Source organism: Cladophialophora immunda, assembly GCF_000835495.1.
Source record: "Cladophialophora immunda strain CBS 83496 unplaced genomic scaffold supercont1.7, whole genome shotgun sequence".
Lineage (NCBI taxonomy): Eukaryota > Fungi > Ascomycota > Eurotiomycetes > Chaetothyriales > Herpotrichiellaceae > Cladophialophora > Cladophialophora immunda.
In genome coordinates this window covers 2,980,311-3,006,394 of record NW_015622547.1, presented here as the reverse complement: position 1 = coordinate 3,006,394, position 26,084 = coordinate 2,980,311, and the positions used below count along the sequence as shown (strand labels likewise).

The following is a 26,084-nucleotide window of genomic DNA, read 5'->3' as shown; positions in this document are numbered from 1 at the left end:
CCAACTTACTGAGGAACCAAGTCACTCACCCGTCGTTGATGCATTGACGCCCGACCGAAATCGCAACGGGCCGAAACAGACACCAGCCAGTTGGCGCTGGTCGTCCTCCATCTCAACCAGTCATGCCGCTGCGCAATTCCCCGACTCCATCAAAACGCCCTGTGCTCCCAATCAAGCCTCGACAGATATGCACAATTGGGCCATTTTTTGCCCTTTTTCCCTCCTCCATTGCCATTTCTGTCGCTTCTGTCCCGGACAATTCCTTCCTCCCGGCCCACAGCTGCCACCCACCTCGCAAGCCAACCTCAGACTCCTTCGACGTGGCATTTCCCCCGGCACCAGACCGTTTCATCGCCCATCCCGCCTTTCTCGATTCGTTCGCCACCATCGACATCTGGAGCCTCTTCTCGCCTCACCCAGCATGCATCACGCATTGTATTTCCCAGCCCCTCGTCTCGCCTTCCATGTCAGATGGGCCTAGGGGTTTAGTGAGAAAAAATCAGGCGCCGACAGGAAGCAAGGCGCAGGTACCCCCATCGGCACTCCCAGATCCCGCGGTTGGGTCGCTTGACCCCATGTCTGTGGTTTCATGGACGAAGAGAACTGTTTTCCGATGGATGGTTGATCATCACAAGACTTGTAGCGAATAAACCGCCGGTTGGTACCAGTCATGTTGCATGCCCGTTGCTGATCTTTCGTTTGACTCTTCCCCTCGTTGCTAAGGATCTTATATACAGTACAGCATCATTGTTGACTGAAAACTCCCTTCGATTTGACACTTCGTCCAACAGAATCAAAGCCTCTTGATTTCCTCGCGTTTCTGTACGGGATCTTCATCACGGTGACACAGTCCGTGAGAGATCGGTGAATCCAACTGCGAGTACACGGTCTCGCTAGGGCTCCAGACCCATTGCTCCCAAGACAAACAGGCTGCAAAGCTCGACCAGATTCATTGCTGTCTGAACTCAAAGAGACGCTGGAAGATTGCCGTCGACTCTGCAAAATCAGAGAGGTCATACAACGTCAAGCACCACGTCCTTGTTTCTCCAGCATATTCCCGCACCCACGTCCATCCCACCGACTGCCTCGACGATCCCATGCCTTCCTCCATTACCCTCACAGTCAGCCACCTTCCGACATCTACCTCGTTCTTCCTCTCCGCCCTTCAACCGCTCAACTACGTCTTCCGCGGCCGACAAGAGCACACCATCGGGTTTGGCCCCGCATCTCCACCCAATACCCCGGCCGACTTTTGGATCACACAAGAAATCCCTGGCGTGCCCGCGGGGGCCGCACACGTGGCTTTTCCTGCGGCGTCTCGGGCACAGGTACAGGATTTCTTCCTCGCTGCTCTCAAGGCTGGTGGGAAAATCCACGGGGAACCTTGCCAGCGGGATGCCTCGGGATATTACTCGGCCGCAGTGATCGACTTTGATGGAAATTCTATCGAAGCGGTCTACAGACCTGCATTCGGCGACGATGCCAACAAAGAAAATGCAGACGCGAGAAGTATGGTGTCTCATCGGAGTGCGAGAGCTCCCTCCGCTGCGGCACCTCCAAAATCCGTCGTATCCGCTGCGAAGAGCGTCAGAGCACCATCTCAAGTTGCTTCTCAAGCCCCGTCATATGTCTCTAGCCCACCGAATGTACCTCCAGAAAATACCCAACCCAGGCCAAAGCCTTCCGGGGATGTTCTCGGGTCGTTGATCAACGAAGCACGCAACGCCGCAAATGTAGCCCGCGACCTTGTCAACAGCATGACACCCAATCTCATCTCTTCGGCCCCGCCAAACTCATCTGCAGGTAACAACTCAACGGGCGGTGGTAGTGGAGCGGGTGAAGCCATTGTTGGGACCCTTCTGGGCGTTGCCGCCGGCGCCGCCCTACACTACGCCTTCAGCAACCGATCCAAGGAAGACAGTCGTGACGATCGAGAAGAACACAAGTTTGTGCCCCCTCCACGCCCTTCTGGCACAGGTCGCAGCGTCACCGAACCCGTCAATGTGATGCGCGCGGAATACTCAACTGTCCCTTCCGAATTCCACGGAGTTCCCGGAGGACTTGGGTATCGGGCTATTGAACCAGCACCTTCGGAATATACGTACGCCCCCCAGGAACCTAGCGAGCAAAAGCTCATCACCATGTACGACCACGATCCCTCCGCATCTACCGTTCAGAACTTCCCGGATCAAGCATCCACAATCCGGCCTGCTTCGGTGACAAGAAGAGTGAGCATGGATTCTGGAGTCGGCCTTGGGGTCGTCCCTCGTGATTTCGACGCACTATCGCATGCTTCATCGAAAGCATCGCGGCAGTCGAAAAAGAGCATGAACGCACCACCACCGACAAGTTACCGTGCTCCGACTGCACTGACGGTGAAATCAAAGGTCTCTGTTGCGTCCGGTGGCGGACGCTCGAGATCCCGTGCCAGCAGTTTAAGTCGTCTGGGTAGGAGTCTTAGTGGTCGCTCGTCGGCGGATCAGCCGAGGTCAAGATCGCAGTCCCGACACACCTCCAGGTCGAGAAGGAGTCGGCGAGACGAGTTTGAGGAGAATGTGCCGGAGGATGAAGAAGCACGTACGGTTGTGCATATGACGGAGTCTGTGCACCGATCTTCAAGCCATGTTTCTTCCCACCACTCACACACCGAATCAAAAGTGGCAAGCCATGTTTCTGCGCACCACTCCCAGGCAGGGTCCAGGGCGCCAAGTCATATCTCAGTGCACCAGTCGCAGGCGGGATCCAAAGCACCCAGCCATGTATCAGTTCGCGAATCTCAGGCAGGATCCAAAGCGCCGAGTCATATCTCCATGCACGAGTCCCAGGCAGGTTCGAAAGCACCAAGCCATGTTTCGGCCCATGAGTCCCACGCAGCCTCGAAGGCACCGAGTCATGCGTCTGCTCACAGGTCTCAGGCAGGGTCTAAAGCAGCGAGCCACACATCTGCGCACCAGTCACAAGCAGGATCCAGGGCGGCCAGCTATGTCTCTGGCCACGACTCGCAGGCGACGATAAAGCCAGCAAGTCGAGTCAGTTCAAAGCACAGCCGCAGAGACCCTGCCGAATATCCACTTCCACCGTCGCGTGCTGCTACATGGGCTGGTTCCGACATCGGCAGATCCAGCTTCGTATCTGCGAGGTCGAATTTGGGACCGACTGGGCCAAGGACGATTATCGGCAAACTCAATCCTGTTCGTGATGGCGGAGAGATAACTGATGACGACGATAAGACGGAGACGGCGAGCATGGTTTCCAAACAGAAGGAGCTGGCCAAACTAGATGTCACAGATCGGGAGGTCAGGCCCGAGGATAGCGTGAGCCAGATCTCGGTGGAGAGCCGGAGGAGTAGGAGGAGCAAAGCGAGCAGCAGGAGATGAGGGAAAATACTGCAAAGAATCCTGCATTGGAAGACGGGGTGGAAGGAGTGAGTATTTCATCAGCATATTGCTTTGGATACATCGGACAACGTACACGGCAGCATAGCGCACGCGATTGTTTCTCGGCCTAGAGATTGCGGTAGGGAGTTGGAAATTCATCAAGGGCGACACAAAGTCTAGTTGGAGGGCGCAGTAACATGGCATCCAGGTTCGAGTTAATATATACATACATTGGTAGAAGTCACTATGTTCGAGTCGTTTCGTGAGCTGCCTTTGCTCCGCGGAGGCTCTTGGGGCTGCAGGACGTGAGTCAAGGTTTGGATTTGCCCATTGCTGTCGAATTGGCCAATCAAAACTGCGTCCCCGTGTTCGCCGGCCTGGATCTTTGTCCTCGGAGTTGCTCCAAGATTTCGTATAACTAACAGTTCCTTCAGCCACGCTGACTCTTGGTTCCTGTTCCGGCACCCTGACACCCTGACGCCCTGACGCCCTGACAGCAATAATTTGGTGGCAGTCGACGTTGTTCCGAGTTAACCAGGCGGAAAAGAAAGATAGAAAGAGAGCGGACCAAGCAGCGCGAGACAAGACCGGATCGACACCGCCACCGCAGCAATGTTGGCCGCCATCAATCCCGTCACGATGAATTTCCCTTTCTCATACCCTTACGACGATGACATGAGCTCTCGTGCCATGTTTGACGCCTCCTCTGCGATGACGATGACAGCGGGAGATATGCTTTCATCGTGGCCCGCTTCCAGTGACTTTCCCTTCCAACAATCACAGCAACAAGGACAAGAACAGGGCCATCCCCACCCCCAACAGCACCCTCAAAGACAAGGTCATCTCTCCAGCGATTCCCCGTCTCAGAATGCACGCTCTTCTCCCTCGACCTGTGCAGACCCGTACAGAAGCGAAACGTCGAGATGGAGGGCCCTCGTCGCGCGCGATCCCGACGCCACGGACGCGTTCGTCTACGCCGTCGTCACCACCAAGATCTACTGCCGCCCCAACTGCAGCGCGCGGCTGGCTCGACGCGCGAATGTCCGGTTCTTCGACCTGGCCGCCCAGGCCGAACGGGGCGGGTTCCGGGCCTGTAAGCGGTGCAAGCCGAATCGAGCGAAGACGGTGTTTGGGGACATCTCATCGTCGTCGTCGTCGTCATCATCATCTTCTTCAACACCATCTCCTCAGTCAGCGACCCCCTCGGGTTCGGTGTCGAGTGCGGAAGTCGTCCCTTGTCGCGATATCTTACCTGGGTCTGCATCGGCTCACACGACACCGGAGCAACATGGCGATGCAGATGGCGGTGTGAATGGCAATGGTGATGGTGACGGAGGTGTGGATGTGGATGTGGATGTGGAAGTGGAAGTGGACGCGGAGGACATCCACGCAAAGATCCAACGCGCAGCGTACCTCATCCGGCAAGCGGCGTCCGAGAAGGGCCAGCCGCTGAGCCTCTCCCAGCTGTCCGCGCAGGTCGGATTGAGCAAGTGGCACCTGCAGCGCGTGTTCAAGAAGCTGCAGGGCGTCACGCCGCGCGAGATGGCGGAGGAGATCATCCGAGCCAAGGCGCAGGGCCAGTCCACGACGACGACGATGACGAAGGCCGGTATGATGCCGCCGTCGGTTGATCGTCTTGCTTCAGAGCCGGGACAATCACACGGACACTCCTCTGCGCCCATGTCCAGATCCTCTTCGACCCCGAACGCCGATGAATTGGCGTTATTCCCTCACGCGCTGCCCCTGGTGAATACCGGGCTGGACTGGTTCGATGGCCCTCTCGACAGCGGCGCCGACTTGGACTACTTCAATTTCAATGGCGATCAGCAGGTGCAACTGCAGCTGCAGCGGGAAGGGGAACACCTGGCGCTGCCATTCGCGGACTGTTCCCGGACTTTGACGGCGCCTATGGACATGAACATGGATATGGATATGGACACGGATTTGGGAATGGGAATGGGAATGGACATGGGCACGGGTATGGGTATGGGTATGAGTATGGGTATGGGTATGAGTATGGGTATGGGTATGAGTATGGGTATGGGTATGGGTGTGGATATGGATATGGACATCCACGCCGTCGAGGTGGAAGGTCTGCTGAACGACCTGTTCCCGGAGATCCTTGTGTATGACGGATAAATATCTATAGGGCTCAAAGAAAGAAGAACAATAATGCAAAGTAATGGGGACAAGGAACCTTGAAATACCTCGTCCATTGACTGTGACCATGACCATGACCATGACCATGACCGTGACCACGACGCTCCTCTCTCGCACTTCCTCTTCTTCTCTTCCTCCCTCTGCTCCTCCGCCTCTGCTCCTATAAGACACGTACATGTAGATAGATAGATAGATAGATAGATAGTGAGATAGACAGGGCATGAATAGTCCTGACGCTGGAGAGGATCGGTGGGAATGAAACCAACAAACACAACCAGATTCCCGATGGGGCGAAGAACGGGGAAGCGCGAGAGGGAGACAGAAAAGTATGATTACTACCATGACTTCGAACCGGAAGGTCTTCCATTCATTCATTCCATGCATAGTGCCCAATTCTCTCTTGCCCTGTCGAAAAAGAACGGGGACCACATTTATAAAACCCAGAAGGACGCAGACACGGAGGAAAATGTACAGAAAAGGCGGGTCAAGACTGGACGCAGGGTCTTTGATTCTTCATATAGAAAAAGGGGAAAAGGAAAAGTATACGCGAAGTCAAGTGAAAAAAAAAAGGTCAAATCAAAGCACAAAGCCCAATTCATCCCGGTTGTCGTCCGTCAGGCGCGCCCACTCGAGCAACAGGCGGAAAAAGTAGCTCTCCATGTCCTCCTTGCGCAACACCTTGGCCGCCCACTCGCGGCCGGCCTGGGCGATCATCTCGGCCTCCTTGAGGTGCGGCTTCCACCAGATGCGGTGGCCGAACATGGTCCCGTTGACGCCGGCAAAGTACGCCAGGCTGCTCCACACGCCGTGCAGGCGGAGGTCCTGGGGCACAAAGTGCAGCCACGCCGTGAGCCGCGAGTCGTACCACTCGCGGAACAGGGCCGTCTTGAAGGGGAGCGAGCGCGAGTGGAGGAACGGCAGAAAGCGGCCGCTGAAGCCGGCCCCGTCGAGGTCGAACAGGAACCGGTACCGCCAGTGCGCTTGGAAGTCCGTCGGTTCCACGAGATTAAATTCCTGGGCCTGGTCGGTGCAGTCTTTGCCGCCGCACCGGGCGATGAAGTCGACGACTGCAATGTCCGTTTGTAAACCAAGCTTCGCGACGTCGGGCCCGGAAATCGTTTGGTATTGGTATTTGGAGTGATCTGCCGGGCTGGGCAGGAGGATGGTCACGGCATCGTGTGGATGGTTGGTTAGATTGTTGGCCATGTGCACAAGGCGTTGGCGGGTCATGCCGCGCCAGGCGCCGCTGTCTGAAGAGACACCCTCAGAGGTGGCGCCACGCCAGAACAGAATGTTTTCCTTCTCCTCGAACGGGGGGTCTGGAAACCCTGGGTGGTAGTCATCTTCTTCGGGTGTGCCTTGGGGGCCGCTAGGCGCATAGATGGCTTTGTCCATATAGTTCCAGGCAGAAGGGTACAGGATGTCGCTATAGCCGTGCGGTTTCGATTGAGAGAAGACGGGCATGAGCTGGTAGCTGGTCTTGAATGCCGCAGGGGAGAGGTAGAAGCCGTGGAGTCGGGCAAGATCTGGTTGATGGCATATGTCTGCTGCGTCAGACCAATTGCCCACGAATTGGCCCAGAGAATGAGGAGCCACGCAGCTGGCGCAGATATGTGATTGAGATGAAATGTGTAGAGAAGCCCGTGCAAGAGAGGAAGGAGGGCAGCTCACTGAGCCGAAGGCACGGAAACTGTTGCGCCAGGAGTTGTCGCGAAATATCGTTTCCTTGTATTCCGTTTCGGGAATCGGCGGCCATCCTCCTGCACGATCGGTGGACCAACTTGAGCTACCGCTCTTATCCTTTGCTCGGCCTTTCTCCTGGAGATCCTTCATCTGCTCATATGGCACAGCGACCCTCGATTCGTCGTTCAAGTTGAAAGCCAAATCCATGTCAGGTAGGTACCTTGCAAAACTATTGATGAGGACGGCGACACCCTCAAGCATCCATCGATGAGTTGGAAGGACATTTTCTTGCACCTTTGCTTCCCCGTTACGGATGGTGATTCCCGAGATCTCATTCCATGGATTAGATACCATTTGCCACGTCTGGCTTCTCAGCTCAGACGGCGGGACCGCGCGGAAAGGCAGCAAATCATGGTAGATCTGATCATATTCGTCCACGATCAACACAGACCTGTTCTTTGCGTACTCGAACCAGACGTCGAATCCAGGAGGGGGATTCCGATTGTATCTGCTCGTGTATCCCGCTACAGCGTCTGCTAGAGACGAAGTGCTTCCCACTGTCTCAAGATACTTATTATGATGGAGCGTAGCGTCGTACATGAGCATATCGATCGGATGAAAATGGACATAGTCTTTCTTTAACCAAGCAGGGAATATTGCAACGCAGAGGACAACAAAGAGTAGGAACTGCCGAGACGGTCGCATCGGGTCTTTGTCACCCAACTCCTGTTGAATCCAGCGATACCCCCATTGCCCAAGAAAGATCATGAGGAAGGATAATGTCGTTGCAGAGAATGGCGTTTGCGGAAAAGGATTTCTGTGTGACCAAATAAACTCGAGGGCGGGTATCATCGTGGTGAAAGCGGTAAGGTACGTCGTCATTTCCAATGCGCCATAAGTCATGATCTGCAGATATCAGTAAGATTGCTGAGAAAGAGCTGAGTCCGACTTACACTATGCAGGAGCGATATACACAAAACGCAGAAAAGAAAAATGAGGCATCCCATGGCAATGATTGTCCCAACGTCCAGTGGCGGAAAAAGATATAAAAGCCAAAGTCGGTATTCTGGCTTGAAAATATACACAAAGATAGCCGTGATCGACCAAATTACGGACGTGGCAATCATGGTCGAGCTCCAGAGGACTACGCAGCGTCGTCCTGAAAGACCACTGCCGTCAGATTTCGGGACGGTCTCAAAGGCGATAACGGCAAGGCAGAAGTCCAGCGCAAGGGCACAGACTTGCATCATCGGGATGGCCTTTGGCTCGCCGAGGGCAAGTGGACATATATAGGTCGAGTTTGTTGAAGTCCATAGACCTTGGGTGAGATAGCAACCGTAGGACACCATAAACATGGACAGAAGATACCGAGTTCGCGGTCTCAAAATGTAGGTCCTAGCAGCTGCGCGTAAGGACTCGTACACAGAGCTGTCGGGTTTTTCTTCATCCTGCATGTCAACTGAGCGCTGAAACCTGAAGGAATCGTAGACTGCCAACAAGAATGGTAGAAACATTTCGACACTGGCGATGGTGCATTCGGTCGCCAGAGAGATGCGCCGGTACAATTCTATCCGCAAAGACAAGGCGGAGACTGCTAGGGCCAGCACCGATATGCGAACTTTGCCAGTGTGTCTGTGATGCGCTGGATTTGTATCTGGGTCTTCCAGCCTTCCATTGGCCTCCTCCCCAAGTTCTTCCAGAGGCAGAGCCGCATATTGACCTTGATTTTGCTTTGCGTCTGAAGACGGGAATAACTGAGGTATTGCCCGGTTGGCACTCGGTAAAGCGAACGAACAAGCCGTAAGCGCAAGGACTACGGTGTGAATGGGCCGATCGAAAGCAGTCGAAACCGGGATAAGGTGTGCGAGGGATGCTGCCAACAGCAAGGACAACCTAGCGCAATCAGTGCCTGCCTATGCAAAAAGTCCCAAATACTCACGAGAAGCACAAAATGTCGAGTTTCGTTGCCATAGTGTCCTACCGCGCCCCCTGCGCCTGAATGAAATGTCAAAGGGAGAAGAGATCCGAGCGCGGGTTCGTTGAGAGAGTAGATCGCATGGGATGTTTCCTTCTATCGAGCGACATCACGAACACAGCGCGCTATGATGGATGAGGCTCATTGACGATCGCGCGCGTGCATAGGGACTTGATAGCATACGTAGTCAATTTGGTGCTACGGGAATCGAGTTCTGCTGTTCGACCGACACAAGGCTGGAGTGCCGCGAGGCTGTGGATCCAGGAAAATGGCCTTAAGCTTATCGGAGCCTTGTTTCACCCCACAGTTTTCTCGAACAGGAAACTGCGGCGAAATTTTTTGGAGATGTTCTTGAACTTTTTCTCGCCAATACTAAATTTGAGAAAAGCCGTTGTCTATCTGAGAAATTTCACCCCTCATACGTCAAAGCTTCAAGCGGAGGGGGGCCGGGAGAGTTCCACGATGCCTCGAAAAGCCATCGACTCGCGCATCCCAGCGCTAATCCGCAATGGCATTCAGGAAAAGAAGCGCAGTTTCATCGTCGTTGTGGGCGATCGAGCCAAAGATGTTATTGTCCACCTGCACTATATCATGTCCTCGGTCGATATCAAGCAGAACAGATCTGTCCTATGGGCTTACAAGAAAGACCTACTAGGTTTCACATCCCATCGCAAAAAGCGCGAAGCAAAGATCAGGAAAGAAATCAAGCGAGGCATTCGAGACCCGGATACCGAAGATCCCTTTGAGCTCTTCGTCACTCTGCACAATATTCGATATGTTTACTACAAAGAGACGGACAAGATTCTTGGGAACACCTATGGCATGTGTATTCTTCAAGACTTTGAGGCCATCACGCCGAATCTCCTCGCTAGGACTGTGGAAACGGTAGAAGGCGGTGGGCTGGTTTTGCTTCTGCTGAAAGGGATGAAGAGTCTAAAGCAGCTCTACACAATGTCTATGGATGTACATTCCAGATACCGTACCGAAGCCCATGACGATGTGGTCGCCAGGTTCAATGAGAGGTTCATACTCTCGTTGGGGAACTGCGAGTCTTGCTTAGTTGTGGATGATGAGCTCAACGTCCTGCCCATATCTGGAGGAAAGAATGTTCAACCTTTGCCACCGCCGAGTAGCGAGTCCGAACGAGTCCTGCCAAACCAGAAAGAGTTGAAGGAAATAAAAGACAGCTTGGCCGACAGCAGACCCGTCGGCCCACTGATCACTCTGGCCAAAACTGTCGACCAAGCAAAGGCTCTTCTCACTTTTGTCGACGCGATATCGGAAAAGACACTCCGGAGTACGGTCGCCCTGACTGCGGCTCGTGGTCGAGGGAAATCAGCTGCTCTTGGGGTGGCCGTTGCTGCTGCAATAGCTCATGGCTACAGCAATATCTTCATCACATCGCCGAGTCCTGAAAATCTGAAGACACTGTTCGAATTCATCATCAAAGGCTTTGATGCGCTAGAATACATGGACCATGTCGACTATACCATTTTGCAATCCACAAATCCAGACTACAACAAAGCCATTGTTCGGATCAACGTTCACCGACAACACCGGCAGACCATCCAGTACATTCAACCTCAGGACGCCCACGTCCTCGGTCAAGCAGAGCTGGTTGTAATTGATGAAGCAGCAGCGATCCCTTTGCCGTTGGTGCGGAAATTGATGGGACCTTATCTAGTCTTCATGGCTTCCACTATCAATGGATATGAGGGCACGGGCCGTTCGTTGTCGCTGAAACTGATCCAACAACTACGAGAGCAATCTAGAGGTGGAACTAGTACTAATGGAGACGACGTTGAGGTTGCAGATAAGACGACAGGCAAGGCAGCCAAAGATGGTGCTAAAGTCTACACCGGTGGCAGGAGTTTGAGGGAGATTACTTTGTCAGAACCCATCCGGTACGCGCCCGGAGATGGGGTCGAGAAATGGTTGAATCGGCTGTTATGTCTGGATGCCACGTTACCCAAGTCAAAGATGAATACGCAAGGGACGCCCCATCCATCGACTTGCGAATTGGTTCATGTCAACCGCGATACGCTTTTCTCCTTTCATCCCGTCTCAGAAAAGTTTTTGCAACAAATGATGGCGCTTTACGTTGCTTCTCACTACAAGAATTCCCCTAACGACCTTCAACTCATGTCTGATGCCCCAGCACATCAACTCTTTGTACTAATTCCCCCGATACCCGAGGACGCCAACAAACTACCAGAACCTTTGTGTGTCATTCAAGTCGCTCTCGAGGGTCGTATCAGCAAAAGATCTGTCCTGAGCAGCTTATCCCGTGGACAAAGGGCTGGAGGAGACCTGATTCCCTGGCTAGTCAGTCAGCAATTCCAGGATTCAGAATTTGCCGGCTTGTCAGGCAGTCGCGTAGTAAGGATAGCGACCAACCCGGAGTATCTGAACATGGGATACGGATCACGGGCGCTGGAGCTACTGAAAGACTTCTACGAGGGCAAGTTCACCTCTCTGTCCGAGACGGACGAAGCGACAATAGAGGACGCAGAACATATGCCCCGCGTCACAGATGCCGAACTCGAAGAATCTAATCTGCTCGATGACAACATCAAAGTGCGCGATATACATCAAATGCCACCCTTGTTCAGCAAACTCTCTGAACGACGGCCCGACCACTTGGACTACCTTGGTGTCTCGTTCGGCTTGACCCAGCCACTCCATAAATTTTGGAAACGACACTCCTTTGCACCCGTCTATCTGCGGCAAACACCCAACGAACTGACGGGTGAGCATTCCTGCGTCATGCTCCGGCCCCTTTCGACAAGCACAACGACAGATAACTCGTGGCTTGCGGCCTATGCGCAAGATTTCCACAAGCGGTTCCTCACTCTGCTGTCGTATCAATTCCGCACCTTTCCCTCAGTACAAGGACTTTCTATCTCTGAATCCGCCTCACGAGCCACAAAATCTGCTCCGGAAGACCCATCTTCGATGAATGTTAGACCTCTTGGCCAAGCCGATCTTGACACCCTATTCTCACCCTTCGATCTCGCCCGTCTAGAGTCATACGCCAACAACCTGCTCGACTACCACGTCATCCTCGACCTTCTCCCCGCCCTCGCATACCTTTATTTTACTGGCCGCCTCAAGCTCCCGCCATGCAACGTCAATCTATCAGGTGTACAGCAGAGTATATTGCTGGCAATCGGCTTGCAAAGGAAGGACCTCAGCGAGGTGGAAAAAGAGCTGAATCTGCCGAGCAATCAGCTGTTGGCTATGTTTGTGAAGGTGGTGAGGAAGATAAGTACTGCGTTGAGAACGGTCGTGAGTGGCGAGGTGGAGGCAAGCTTGGGTGAGAAGAAGGAAGTCGAAATAAATGGCGAAGAGGCAACGAAGCTGAAACCCATTGGTGGCAGAGTGCACATTGCCACTTCGGGTGCAGTTGGTGAGGATGACGAGGAAGAATATGGGGAAGAAGTTGACCCCGAGATGCGAGAGAAGCAGAGGGCACTGATCGATGCGTTGCCCCTTGATAAGTAAGTCTCTTCGATCCCCTACGGCACAGCAATTTAGACCGTTCCCTTGTGTCGAATCTCACATCCACTTTTTGCTATTCCAGCCTCTCCCCCCTTTCAGCCCTTTCAAACACCGTGTCAGGGATTCCGACGTCCTCTGAACTAATAAGAGTTCCGCTTGGTCCAGGTACGAAATCTCCACCACTGGCGCAGCAGATGACGAGGCGTGGGAGCACGCAGAGCGACAGGTCCGCGAGGCCGGCAACAGCACCGTCGTGAGCGTCAAAAGCGCCGGGAAGGCGAAGAAGCGGAAGATCGACGACGACGCCAACGCCGGGGATGAAGATGGCGCCCCGGGCGGAGATCGGTCCGGAGTCGGGGACGATCACGGTAGGGAGAGGAGGAAAGACAAGAAGGGAAGGATAGAGCGCGGCGAGGGAAAGAAGAAGAAGATCAAGGGCAAGGAGAAGAGGAAGGCGTAATGACTCCCACTGATCCCTGCCCGTGTCTGCGGAGGGTCCGTGATGGATTTCGGTTGCCGGAGCAAGAGGATACACAAGACGAGAGAACAGAATACCTCGAGCTCAGGAGCAGAAATGAAAAGCAAATCTTACCATGACCATGACCCTTTTCTTGTGCATTGCAGGCGGAGCCAGTGGGCGAGGTAAAGACGGTCAAAGGCGAGCGAACTTCCCATTCTCCAGTGCTAGACAATCGCCACCGATCCAAGGTCAAAGACGCTTTGCTTGATGTTATTTTCCGATATGCCGTTGCTTGGAATTGCTTCACTGGTTGGTCCCTGTATTTGGCGAGCGTGTCTTCAGCCGAGAGCTGTATCTTCTTCCCTCGATCGACGCGAACAGGAACAGGAACAGGAACAGGAACAGGAACAGGAACAGAGAATGAATAAGGTAATGACTTTTCTGCCTTTGTGCCCAGAATCTCACGACGTCGCCATCTTCGCCTTCCAGTTCACATATTCCCTCGAAAATCCCCTTCCCTTGAATCATGACTGGGAACAAAGCAAAAAAACTGGGCAAAGAACAAGTGAGAGAAAAGCAGTGAGCAAACCCCCATGCCATCTAGGTCCCTGCCGTCCCGGCCTTCGACGATGCAGCATGTAAGAAAACCTCCAAGCTTGTCCAACTGTAGATACAACATCATCATCATGGCCATCATAACTCGTAGGTCGTAGGTCGTAGGTCGTAGGTCGTAGGTCGTAGGTCGTAGGTCGTGATTGCTCGCCTTCCAAAGCTCCCCCCTGCACATCTGTCCGGAAAGAGAGCCAAAAGAAGCAAACAAGAGGTGCAGTAGTCGTCGCGGTTCCTGCGTCACAAGGCGCCCTTGTACCTTTTGCAACCTCAATGCAACGTAACGATGCGGACGTACCATGAACAAGGAGGCAAAAAACCCGCAAGGGAAAGTGGTCCATGGCCACCAAAAGGGTGTCGCTGACATGTCCGATCGTGACGATGTGGGTCAGATGTCCACGTCGCCGCCACCATTTCAGCAACGGACGCAAAACCATTACCCAGTTGTTGAGCCCGTTTCAGCACTGACAAAGCACCAAGCACCAAGCACTAGCTAGCACTTCATTACTCCGAAGGGTAATAATCATCGTCCTCGTCCTCTTCCGCATACGACCTTCTTTGGGCGGTCCTTCGCTTCGGTCGGTCGACAGAGATGGGCCCCGTCGTGTCCATATGCGCAACCGCTGGCTGCTGCGGATTGAAGCGCACGTGTTTGTACCCACCTTTGCCTTGTTTCTTGCTCTTGCCTTGTGGACCGGCGGTACCTGAAGTCTTGATTTGGGCGCTGGTGTTTATGCCACTGGCGTCGTTAGCTGTCGAGCGAGAGCCTCCCTGGCTCAAGCGACTGGGCGTCCTCAAGTTAAGACGCACAATGTACTTATTCTTTGGTTTTGGTGGTGGCGGTGGTGATGTGACTGGCATTGCTTCTTCATCCTTCACATCTTGAGTCAATGACGCCTCTTCGAGCTTGGACGGCTGCGTGCCATCGCCTCGATAGAACCATTCGAATCCCTCCGGCTGGTCTCCGGTCTCCAAGTCCCAAATGCCATGGATGACGCTCGTCCTCTGCGGATCACCCATATGAGCAACTGCTTGATACTTGCCAAACCGCCAGCTCGGGTTATAATCCTTGTATTTTGTCGTCGCTGCTCGCACGTATGTCTCCAGGATGTCGCCCATCGATCTCCGCTGTGCCAAGGTCGACTCACTTGTGTAGCGGTATTTGAAACCTCTGGGATGGCAGAAGACTCTCTTGCTTGTAAAATCGGTGGGGCTGAAATGGGACTGGATGCGAAGTCTGACTATGTGATGCGTTACTTTGTCCACCATATCAGAACGGCTGCCGTAGCAAGCGTCTAAGTTGTCTTCGTTGTTTGATGTAGCAACCTCAGGGATGTCGTGGCTGACTTGCCGATCATCGAGCGTGGAAATTCGGTGGTCCAGTTTTTCTTTCTCATGATCAGTTTTTGGTCTCTTCGTGGGCGGCAATGGAGCCTCTTCATCGGCGATATCGAGAGGGTGCTTGGCGGTATTCGGAGATGATGCTCGACTTGTAGCTTCTGTGACCGGCATATCATCTGTTGGGGCAGTAGCAGTGCTAGCAGCAGCTGGGTCCTCTTCGACAGAGGCGCCGATCCTATCAAGACTTTTGGCGGTAGTCTCTCGCTCCGCCATTAGGGAAGGGAGGAGATTTTTCAGAGTCTCTTTTCTTTCAAGTATCTCCAGCTCCAACTTCTGAACCTGTGTGCGCAAAAAATCCACGTTTGTATCTTGCTCGACAGCCGCCTCAGCCTCCTCGGACATTCTTAGCCAATCTCTCGCGTCGACCCTCAGATCCCGCAAAACGCGCTTGCACCGGTCGCGACTGCTTACCGTGCCTCCGCATGGGTGGGAGATGACAAGGTGGTCGTGAGAAATCCTCAAGCACTGAAAACTGGAAGAAATGGAAGCGACATCAGTCCCATCAAGTATCATCTCGGCCAGTCGAACAAGGACATCGCTTTGATTTGATTGCTCCATTTCATTTTCATTTGTCGGTGGTGGAACGACCACTGATCCTTCACGAGTGGTCGAGGGATTGGAAGCTGTCGGATTTGCCCGCGAAGGGTTTTCGTTGTTGAGCTCTAAGGCTAGAGCCATGAATAGATCATGAAGTTCTTGATCATTATCGATACGTCTTTTTGTGTTGTCCTTCTGCCTAGCAGTAGGGAACCGATCGTAGAGATCCCATAGCCACGCAAGATTATGCCGTAACTTCAGCACCTCGTACAGGCAGTAAACCATGAGATCTCGTCCCAAGGGGTTTAGTCGTGTGACATCCATGATCTTGTGCCAATCACTTGGTTGGATCGCTCCCCCTAGATCCTGGAGGACTCCCTTTAAAAGCTCTTCGCCATCTTCGAGAGTGTTCTTCGCGGCTGCCCGCTTTCGCATTTGGCTTTCAGATACACCGGCTTCTTCCAGTTCACCTGCTGTGATAGCCCATGCTGGACCGTCCCTGTGGTTCGCGACCAAGACGAGCTTTCTGGATGGACTTGTCTCTCTCTTTGAACGAGGCTTTCCACGCGGCAAACCAGCAGGGACCACATCAGCACGCGGTGCAGAGCGCTTGGTCGACACTTGAGGTGCTGTGGGTTTCGTGTTGGGCGTACCGGGATTGTAGCCTAACCGCAGTGCCTCAAACCACGCCTTTGACAAGACATCAAAAACATGGTCTAGGACTTCCTTACGTCTTTGCTCGTCTGCAATTCTTGTCCCCCATTCCGCCCAATCTTTCACATGTTCCATAACCTGAGCACAGAATGGAAGATTGCTATCAGGGAGGAGTGCCGATCGATCAAATCGTTGTCGGTGGCGGGAATGAGAGCTGCTTGGCATTGAAGCTGGAGGGAACTGATATTTCGCAAGGTTCTCAGCTGAAACATGGATGTTCTGGACAGGTTCAAGTCGTGGAATCTCAAATAAACCAGACTGAAGATCTTTTCTGATCATAGCACGGACGTTGTGGTATGGTTTTGCCACAGCATCGATCTCGGGCTCAGTGACTTGTGGCTCTTCGTTGGCTTTGGAGACACAGTCGGGAATTGCTAAATCCTCGCTCACTGTGGCCGACGATTTGTCGCTCGAATGGGCGATATCTTTCGGTTGACAGGGCTCCCCTCGCATGATCGCGATTTTAAGAGGGCTTCCTTGCTCGAGATTTGTGTCTGTGATATCCTCTGGAATGACATGCTGTAAGGATTGTTGAGGTAACTCCAGGTTTGCGTTTGTGGGCTGCGAGCCGATCTCCATTCCTTGAGGTAGATTGATATCAGAGTCGGCCTGTGATGGTTCGGTTAGATACGGATCATCCTGCATACCGATGGCGACAGAATGACCAGAACCCATAATTCAAAGCCAGACTTCACAGTGAACGATAACAGAAATGGAGTGGAGATGAAAGGATCGCCTAGGTGCAGAAAGCAGAACAAATGAAAATGTCAGAGGGCTTTGGGGCCGTTTGATTTCAGAGGGAAGGAGAAGTCATTCAAAAAATTGAAAAAGAGTTCGAATACTCGAAGACTAGGGTAAGGGAAAGATGAGAGAAGTCGTGATTTGAGAAGAGACTGAAGTGAGAACGCAATGAGAGGAAGAGTGGAACGCTAAGAACAGCATCGTGATTGAGCAGATCGATAAGATCCGCTGGAGCCTGATGACAGCGACGTAAAGAACCCTTGAAACGCTGCTTGAGCGCGGTTGAGCCGATTCATGCCTGGAAAAGCAAAGACCCTTTACTTTCATGATCAGAGCTCATCATGCTCACCGCTCGGCATATCTTCAGGTTCGGGCTCAGGTTCGGGCTCAGGTTCGGCAACATTGGTAACGGTACTGCCATCCTCAGCTGCTGGACTCTGTTCTGGCTCGGGGCTGGTGTGATCTCCACTGTCTTCTGCAGAATCGTTAGGTTCAGTAGCATCGGCCGTCTCTGTGGGTTCAGGATCCGAGGATTTCTCTGTCACTACACCAAAGCCAGGGGGCAATGCTGACTTGGAACCTTCTCCGAGTTTGATAGCATCGATGAAGGCCTCCAGGTCAAGAACATCATAAGAATCACTCGAGTATCGCCTCCACCAGCCCCTCTTCATATTGGTTGCAATGATTTCCATGTGTTGCTCTTGTCCAAGACTGAGGTCATTTCTGACTACGGTCGCAGCTTCGTTATCAGCAGGGACAGCGTAAGTAGGTATCATACTAGCCTTGCGCCTGTTGTATTTGTGGGCGATCTCGGCAAACCCTGCTAAAGCCGATGTTGCTGGCTGGGACGGCGTCTCTTGGGATGGGGGAAGGAGCACCAGGATGCAATTACCGCTTTTCGGCATCATACAGGCAGCCTCTACTTCCGCAGAAGTAGAGAGTGTAGGGGTTGGGGCGACGGCTTCTGGAACAATCATTGGCTTTTCGTAATCCTCGACAATTGGCAGAGGAGATGCGGTAGGAGTGTCATCGTCAAGAACGATCGTGCTGGAGCCCGCGAGATGCTCCTCAAAGTCGGAAGACTTATGGGCTGCAGAAGCTCTCGAGAATGCAGCCGAAGCCGAAGATGACGCCTTCGACTTTGAACTTTTGCTCGACGGCTTGGCTGGCTTGGAATTCTTCGGTGCAGGGTCGGGGTTTGGAGGAGCAATCTGGCTGAAGAAGCTCACCAAAGAGTCTCGATTGATCTCGCCGTCGTATGAAATGGGAGTAGCCCCACGGGAAGGGATCAGTCGTATGGCCGGGAAATCGAGGACGCCGTACTTTTCAGCAGTAGCCTTGTCTCGGACCTGGGCGAAAGCGATGCTGCCGAGGAAATCGATGGCCAAACTCTTGAGTAATGGATTGGCTGTACCTTTTTCCGTGAATACAATAGCTTTCGCCGGGGCATCTTCGGCGTCCAGCCATTTGTCCAAGCCGTCACCTGATAGTCTCTTGACATGATTTGGAATTTTGTCCTTGACCGCATCCACAATGCCCTTTGTAGACCTGGGACCCATATAATCCTCAACAATAGGACGACCTGGCTTCGAACCCGGTCTGATGAGCTTTAGGGTCGGGAAGCCTTGAATGCCCATCTGACCACAGAAGGGCTTGTTGGCGTCATCATCACAGTCGATAGCCGCGACCTTGGCCAGGCCAGCTAGGTTCTTTGCCGCCTTTTCGTATGCAGGTTTGAGGTTTTGGCAATGTCCACACCACGGGGCGTAGAACTCGACAATCTGACAATGAGGATCAGTCAATTGCGCTTCCGCAAGCGGATTGGGAGGCAAGTGCGGGGGTTCGTACAGAGGAATGGTTAGACTGTGCAATCAGAGAGTCGTATGTTTTTGCCGTAACTTGAAGCACTGGGGATGATTTACTGTAAAGAGCATGTACATTGATCAGGCAGGTCAATGCGAGAACCAGCGACGTGAGCAGCATTGATGCAGGCATTTCGGGAGGCGATGGAAGGCGAAAGAGAGCTAATTAGTGTGTCTCAAGGAACAAGATGGTGATGCAAGAACCCAAGTCCCATGGATGAGGACATGGAGGTGATTGTTGGGCAGGGTGAGTGAAATGTTGTTGCGAACACAGTGGCATGAAGTGAAAAGCAGCGCAACGCGCCGTAGGACAGCAATGACAGCTTTTTCCCCTCACCTCACCTAGCCTCCTCGCCTCACCATCGGTACCGGGATCTGGGGAAATGCTTCCTTGAGACTCACCGCACTCCTACGTATGTTGCGAAACGAAGCTCACACTTTGGGAGAAAGGTCGACTTACTCAGTCCTGTTCACTATCTGTGTTTCGTACTCCGTACCCCGTCCTGTGTCCCTTGTCACTTCTCTCTTCTCCGTTCTGGCAAGTCTATCCTGTCCGCCAGTCAAGTCCACCACACACCTAACATCGTGCGCTTCCGAATGCCCTCGCCTCCGAGATGACGGCCCTTCTCTTAACCCCGACGTCCGCTGCATGCCGCCTTGTCGATATCCCGTCCTTAGCTACTCCGTCCCTTGTCGTACATCCATAGATAGGGCAGAGAGAATGGACTTCGGAATCCGGAAGATCAAGAGAGCACAGCCTCAATGACGCCAAGTTTGTGACGAGCGGAGAGACGGCTACAAGAACACCACGACGAGTAAGTCGCTCAGAAAAGGGCCCCCCGGAAGCTCACCAGGCTAGCCCTAGGAGCCCCAAGAGCTCGAGGAGCCTTAACAGGCCATGCCTAGGTGGGCATGAATATGTAATAAATCTAGGCCTAGGTCCTTACCGTCCTCCACTGGTGCTCTCCCTGCCCTTGCAGCCTCCAGCCGCCTCCCACGCCTCAGCCTCCCTATTCCTCCGTCCTTCCGGGAGTCCCCGTCACGTTAGAGCCTGGCGCCGTGCCCGGGATTATTGCTTGGGCTTAGGCTTCTGCGATGCTACGGTACCGACCTGTACGGGGTGTTTGCATTGATTCACGATCCTGAAACCAATCAACTTGGCGTGCGCATCAGACCCCAAGTGCTGTCAGGGAATAAGCCATGGCCTACGTTTCTCAGCCCAATGAATTGGCTAGTGGGCTGGGGGACATAATGGTCACAGATGAGAAGTTAGATGCGTAAGCATGCATCATCTGGCATGGATTGCATTCGCCTGATCAAGGCCTATTGGCACTCAGGTAGGGTCGTGTCCCCCCAGGCCCCTCTCTCTCCCTGGTTCCATGCCCTCCTCCTCCATGGTCCATCAGCCCCCGACCATCGGGGGGGCAAGTCCCCCTTGGGCCCTTTTTCCACGCTAGGATGATGCACAGAGCCAGTCGAGACGACAGAGGATTCGCAAATCCCAAAGCTTAAACACGGGGAGCATTAGTCAAAGGAAAGACACAGAGGAAGAGAGAGACCTTTTTTTGCCATCGCCTAGAACACCTATCTGTACAGAATCACAAATGGCAAACTCTCAGCCCAAAGGGGACAATGGGCACCCAAGCCAAAACCATCAAAAAGCACCCAGATGATCAGATCGGCACCTCCTCCAGGGTTTCCCTTTAGTTATTACTCGCGCCAACCGATACCGAATGCCTAGTGCCGACCAACTCCTGATCGAGTAGGGCTCTAGTTGAACTAGCCCGACAGGCACATTCTTCCGTCGAACTTCGGGACTTCCCTTTCGACACCTCGATTCCCTTCCATCTCTGGCCACGGTTATATCGCCGTGCCCGTGGCTCTGTCCGTCTTTCTCCCTCGGAACCTCTCGACAACGTCCTTGAAATCTGCTATGGAACCATGGCTCAAGGGCGCGCCAAACGACCACATCAGAAGGTGAAGACGGGGTGTATGACCTGTAGGGTAGGTAGTCCCCCCAAACCCGCCTTCCCCGACGGTTCATGGTTTACCACTTTTGCTGTTCGCACCCATCCTCCCCCCTCATGTACCGATTGATCATGGTTGGACTTCATTACACTTGAGATTAATACGATGCGAACAGAAACGTCGGATTAAATGTGACGAGGGAAAACCTGCCTGTCGACAATGCACCGACTCTTTGCGCAAATGCGAAGGCTATCAACCGCCTCAGACATGGCTATTCAAACCTCGAAAGGTGGCTGAAACCAAACAAGACACCACCACCACCAACACCACCACAGCCATTGTTCAATTTGTTTCTCCTCTTGCACCTATTGGCGACTCCGACGACAGACGCTCGTTCCAATTTTGGGTTGAACAAGCCGCTCCCATCTTCTCCTCTTATTTTGGTACGTCCTTCGTCGCTGGGCGCGATTAGCCCGCCTCTCCTCTTTCTGACACTTATTCCTACCAATAGGTCACTCTTTCTGGGCCGAGCTGTTGCCAAAAATCGGTGTGGCTCAGCCTGCTGTCAAGCATATGCTGCTTGCCACCTCATCTGTCGTCGAGGCGTCTGCCCTTGAAGGTGTTCCCCTCGAAAAGAACTCGGTTTATCAAACCCATTACACCAAGGCCATTCAAGCCACTTGTTCGTCTCCGCAGATCGAGAGTGTTTTGATGGCTTGTCTTCTGTTCGCCTGTTGCGAGTTCATGAAGGGTTCAGTACTGCCTGGACTCCGGCATATCCAGGCCGGTCTGAACATTATAGACGAATGGGTCAAATCTACCCGAACTTCAGACCTACAGCTTTCCCCCGCCGCAAAGTTGATCGTTCAAGCCATAGCTCCCATCTTCCTTGCCTACATCGACAAAGCACCAACATACGGCATGGGGGATCTCCCGATCAACGAGTGCGCATGTACCACCCTCGTTAATACCAGTGCGGAACTACCGTGGGTGGAACATTTCACCAAAATCCACAGAGCTCATCACGCCTTGGACGGTATTGGCCACCATATTGCAAGAATAATGGACTACAGGAGAGCGCAATGGAGACCATCGCCACCACACAAAGTTCAAATGTTGCTGGAATCCTGGCGCATGCACTTTGAAACATTCGAATCGAGTCGACCCGATGCTCAAAAGCAAAAATACGGTTTAGCACTGCAACTCCTCAGAGTTCACTACACAATGCTGTCCGTGATGCTTCGAGTGTCGTCGAGCAAGCATGAGAATGTCTACGAACAGTACACCGAGGAGTTCAAGTGGATTGTGGACAAATACGACGATTTTGCAGAGCTGTGGGCCAAAGACGAGTCTTCCAAGTTCTTCACTGGTATGGGGAATCTGGAGTACCACATGGGATATATTCCTCCTTTGTTTTTCACCGCTACCAAATGCCGAGATCCAGCCACACGTCTAGCGGCCTTGAAACACCTCAACTCTCTGAGGGTAGTCGAAAACAACTGGACCAGTTGTACCGCATATCTTATTGCAAGAAAGATCATCAAAATTGAAAACACCCGGTCCATCAACAACAAACGCACCGGTCTCAAAGATGAGCACGACCTCATCCGCCCAGTGGAAGCATTCATCACGGATAAACGAAGTACACAAGCAGGTCTCAACTACCTGGCGTTCCCTTACGATTCCACTCCTTTGTTGCAGGATACACTTGACCTGCAGAGTTGTCCGTTTGCCCCCTCGGCTCAGTGGGTAAGTATTTGGAGACCCTTTTTCCATTTTTGATAGCCTCAAATGCTGACGACCCAACAGCCATTGTGCAGAATCATCCGCATTGGAGGATATCAAGGAGGTGGTGTCAGGCCACTCTCCACGGGATGCAGTTGTGGGATTGCACGGTCCAAGGAAGCCTTAATTCTCCGACCCAAGACAAAAGTATGAAGGCGGTGTTTTTGAATTGTTCAACAATACTTTACAAGCAAAGCCCTGCGAGACCCCGAGGTCCTTTTGCGGACTTTGTCCTGGCTGAGCACCAACTTCACAGCCACATGAAGCAGAAAGATCTTCGGAGCACCACCGGCGACTTGCCTTGACATTACCGTCCAAGCAGTGTCGTTGGATGCGTCACCGCACAACATCAGATCAGTTGTTGGGAGGCAGACGGCTGGTCCTCCAGCTGATATCATTGTCGGCCTGAGATCTAAAATGGGCTACACTATTCCAGGCCCCAAACACCCACAGTCATTACCGTCTAATATTTGACCATGCATTGCTCGATGGCTTTGAGACACCGATCACGCAAAAGCTGTGGCTATAACGGGAAGAGTGGGCCAAAAGCAACAGCGGATAAACGCTTTCCAGAGACCTCTCTCACCTTTTGCCTCACCGCCAACCCTGGTTTGCCCACCTCCTCCTCTCTTGTCTACATGGACTGGGCAAATAGACCGCATCTTGGTCTTTTGAGTGGACCCGCAAACCCACCATTAGCTCAGCAGATCGAGAGGCAACGAAGGCATTTGGTAGAGAGGCGCGGGGGGTGAGCATTGGAGAGACAATGACCATCTGAGGCTGCAGAGAGCGCAGGGCCTCGTAATGCCTGCCGGGGTCAGTTGGTCCAAGACCGGTTGGGGAACGGCAAGGATGATGAGACAATTACGCCAGACGCAGTAAGGAAGACGGGCAGCAGGGGCAGGCACCCATTTGCGTCTCCAAGGTGCAGCAAGGGGTTTCCGGCCTTTGAACTTTGGCCGACACGTACAAGGCTACATGTGAATGGGCACGACCCTACCTATGAAGAGCGGCTATATGAGACGATGACTACCCTGTAATCACTTTAATTCCACCCGCGGTAAGTCGCAGAGGCGGCAAGGATATTCAGCCCAGTCCTCCCCCAAGGACGAGTGATCTCGCCGGCTCTGCTTGGTAGGCAGGCTGGGAAGGGGGGTGCTCTGGGGTCCTGTGTGAGATGACGTTTTGGGTCAGAATCCAAATTCACAGAAGGACATTGGACCTTTGGGCCCAAGATCGCTTTTGCAGCAAGTAGCGTTGATCCTTGACGCCTGCGGCTGCCCAGTCTGGGAGAAGCAATGGCAATGGCAATGGCAATGATTGAACCAAGTTGATGTCCTGCTCGTAGTGGCGGCGGGCTGTCTGTCGTGTCGTGTCATGTCATGTCATGCGGTGGCGCTCGCAGCCCGCCTTCGCCTTCACCTTCTTCGCCTTCGGAGCCATCCGACTCTGGGGGTTTGATGACGGCACCCGTGCTGGAGACGATGGTGATGGTGATGGCGATCGATGCTTATGGCACCGAGTCCAGACAGATGCCCTCTCTCCCCCCCCCCCCCCCCCGACGCCGACCACCACCGACATGCTAAAGTCAAATTGGTTTGTTCTGTGACTTGGCCTACCTCCCTCTCCAGCATATCCACAGCTCCCTACCGCATGTAACATACCTAACATGGGTAGGTAGAGACCTAGGTAGATACCTAGGTAGGCAGGGTACAGGAAACCTCCGTCCTCGCAACAGCGACTGAGTAATAGAGCAGTCATCCCTCTGACGCAAGGCCCCGGGGGGGTCGGGTCCTCAGATGCAACAACACATACCAGAGTCCAATACCCTCTCTGAGTATGCACGCGTATGGCAACGAGTAGTGCCTCCTCGGTAACGTAGTTTTGGAACTTTTGTTCCTCGCGAGGGGGGGGGGACGGGGGTCCAGTACCCGCCGGTGCCCGCCCAGCCGCAGGGGAAACAAAGTATAGAATAGGATAGTACCTAACGGTACCAAGGTATTTTGTCCCTCGTATGTATGGAGATTGATTTGCGCCAGGTTTCGTCGGGTAGGGCGTTTGGCGAGTCGTTGAGAGTTTACGGGAGTCAGCACGATCGGTTGAGGGAACTGGCACGGCTGGTTACTTGGTGGTTAGTTGCTGCACACTAATAGGGCTGGGCCCGGTGGCCGTAGGGCTAAGCAAGGCAGAGACACGCCAGGGGCTTTTTTCGTGCTGCTTGCTACAGTACGGAGTACATGGCTTTCACTGCCTGGGTATTACCTCGTATCGAGTGCCTTTTCCTTCTCCTCCCGTCATGCAGCGCGTACTATGTACTCCTCGGAGCTCCGCCCCCTGGACTTGTCAGAGGTGAGGTCGTGGAGGTCCGTTAGTTGTTCGTAAGCGCCCTACGCGATAGTTCAGCGTGCCCGGGTGAGGTACAAGTACATACATACGAGAGAGGTGGGAGGGGTATGGACGTTACTCCGTAAACAACTAACCGCCCAAGGCACTCTGCTCCGTGCCCGCCCTACGGCAGATTTTCCACTGGTAGTGAGTAAGAGCTCCTGTGGCTTCCCCCGTTGGGACTTGATCGGGATCGAACCGTTGAATCTACTATTACGACTAGCCAACCTACTCGTACTCCGTAGGTGTTTATCGACTACCCTTCCTGGGTACGCCACACCGGTGCCTTGCGGGGCTACAGGGCCAAACGGGGCCGTGGCCCATGGGGGCCTCGTGCGTATGAGGTACTGAATAAGGCAAAGGGCTCAGGGGGGGTTGATTGGTCCGGGAAAGGGCAGAGAGATGACAATAACTCTGAAGGGACGACAAATTGGATCACTCGATCGATACTATCGATCTACAAAATCCCGAACCCCCAGAATAAAGGGACACGAAAACAGAGCGTAGCAGTGACAATGACGGAGACAACGGGCATGGCGCCGACAAAAAGAACGTGACTGGCACAAGAAGGTACCAAGCCGGACCGAGTATGTGTGCAATAGGACTGAATAATGCGGCTACTCTCTCGTGCATGCATATACTAGATAGAGCATGCACATGTCCTCGTACGGCAAGCAGTCCTCGTATCTAACCAACGGCAAGGGAGCATACCAGTCTCTCTCTGTGTGCCGTAATAGTCTCACCCCGTCCCGCATCTACGCGTCCCCAACCGATCATTCCGACGCGGCCGACTTTGCGACGGCCAGTCCCCAAGGGCGGAGGGCGCTGAACACAACTACTAATTGATGGGCAGGTCATCGATCGGGGAGGACGGGGAGTCTCGCGCGATTCGTGATTCGCGGCCGCCCGGGCGCATTCCTCCATCG

At 53.4% G+C, this 26,084-nt stretch overlaps 7 protein-coding genes across 7 annotated transcripts; 4 read left to right on the top strand and 3 right to left on the bottom strand.

The window, feature by feature from the left end:
- The first annotated feature begins 144 nt into the window (after nucleotides 1-144).
- On the top strand, nucleotides 145-3,635 carry PV07_11761 (uncharacterized protein). Its single transcript, XM_016399227.1, has one exon. It carries the CDS (start codon nucleotides 1,098-1,100, stop codon nucleotides 3,375-3,377), a length of 2,280 nt encoding a protein of 759 aa, XP_016243789.1. The 5' UTR covers nucleotides 145-1,097; the 3' UTR covers nucleotides 3,378-3,635.
- A 166-nt stretch (nucleotides 3,636-3,801) lies between these two features.
- On the top strand, nucleotides 3,802-5,516 carry PV07_11760 (uncharacterized protein; the record flags this gene model as incomplete). The annotated part of the gene is made up of 1 exon (XM_016399226.1): nucleotides 3,802-5,516. Exon 1 carries the CDS (start codon nucleotides 3,990-3,992, stop codon nucleotides 5,514-5,516), a length of 1,527 nt encoding a protein of 508 aa, XP_016243788.1. The 5' UTR covers nucleotides 3,802-3,989.
- A 372-nt stretch (nucleotides 5,517-5,888) lies between these two features.
- PV07_11759 (uncharacterized protein) lies at nucleotides 5,889-9,410 on the bottom strand. The gene is made up of 3 exons (XM_016399225.1): nucleotides 9,160-9,410; nucleotides 8,174-9,113; nucleotides 5,889-8,126 (listed from the first exon to the last, which is right to left on the bottom strand). Exons 1-3 carry the CDS (start codon nucleotides 9,189-9,191, stop codon nucleotides 6,114-6,116), a joined length of 2,985 nt encoding a protein of 994 aa, XP_016243787.1. The 5' UTR covers nucleotides 9,192-9,410; the 3' UTR covers nucleotides 5,889-6,113.
- A 157-nt stretch (nucleotides 9,411-9,567) lies between these two features.
- Nucleotides 9,568-13,586, top strand: PV07_11758 (uncharacterized protein). Its single transcript, XM_016399224.1, has 2 exons — nucleotides 9,568-12,695; nucleotides 12,862-13,586. Exons 1-2 carry the CDS (start codon nucleotides 9,658-9,660, stop codon nucleotides 13,154-13,156), a joined length of 3,333 nt encoding a protein of 1,110 aa, XP_016243786.1. The 5' UTR covers nucleotides 9,568-9,657; the 3' UTR covers nucleotides 13,157-13,586.
- Nucleotides 13,587-14,216: 630 nt separating this feature from the next.
- Nucleotides 14,217-17,092, bottom strand: PV07_11757 (uncharacterized protein; the record flags this gene model as incomplete). The annotated part of the gene is made up of 1 exon (XM_016399223.1): nucleotides 14,217-17,092. The coding sequence occupies one exon, from the start codon at nucleotides 17,090-17,092 to the stop codon at nucleotides 14,270-14,272; it is 2,823 nt and encodes a 940-aa protein (XP_016243785.1). The 3' UTR covers nucleotides 14,217-14,269.
- Nucleotides 17,093-17,487: 395 nt separating this feature from the next.
- Nucleotides 17,488-19,153, bottom strand: PV07_11756 (protein disulfide-isomerase domain; the record flags this gene model as incomplete). Its single annotated transcript, XM_016399222.1, has 2 exons — nucleotides 17,488-18,939; nucleotides 19,007-19,153. The coding sequence occupies 2 exons, from the start codon at nucleotides 19,151-19,153 to the stop codon at nucleotides 17,488-17,490; spliced, it is 1,599 nt and encodes a 532-aa protein (XP_016243784.1).
- A 1,099-nt stretch (nucleotides 19,154-20,252) lies between these two features.
- On the top strand, nucleotides 20,253-24,099 carry PV07_11755 (uncharacterized protein). Its single transcript, XM_016399221.1, has 4 exons — nucleotides 20,253-21,024; nucleotides 21,164-21,431; nucleotides 21,500-22,737; nucleotides 22,798-24,099. Exons 1-4 carry the CDS (start codon nucleotides 20,962-20,964, stop codon nucleotides 22,924-22,926), a joined length of 1,698 nt encoding a protein of 565 aa, XP_016243783.1. The 5' UTR covers nucleotides 20,253-20,961; the 3' UTR covers nucleotides 22,927-24,099.
- The last annotated feature ends 1,985 nt before the right edge of the window (nucleotides 24,100-26,084 follow it).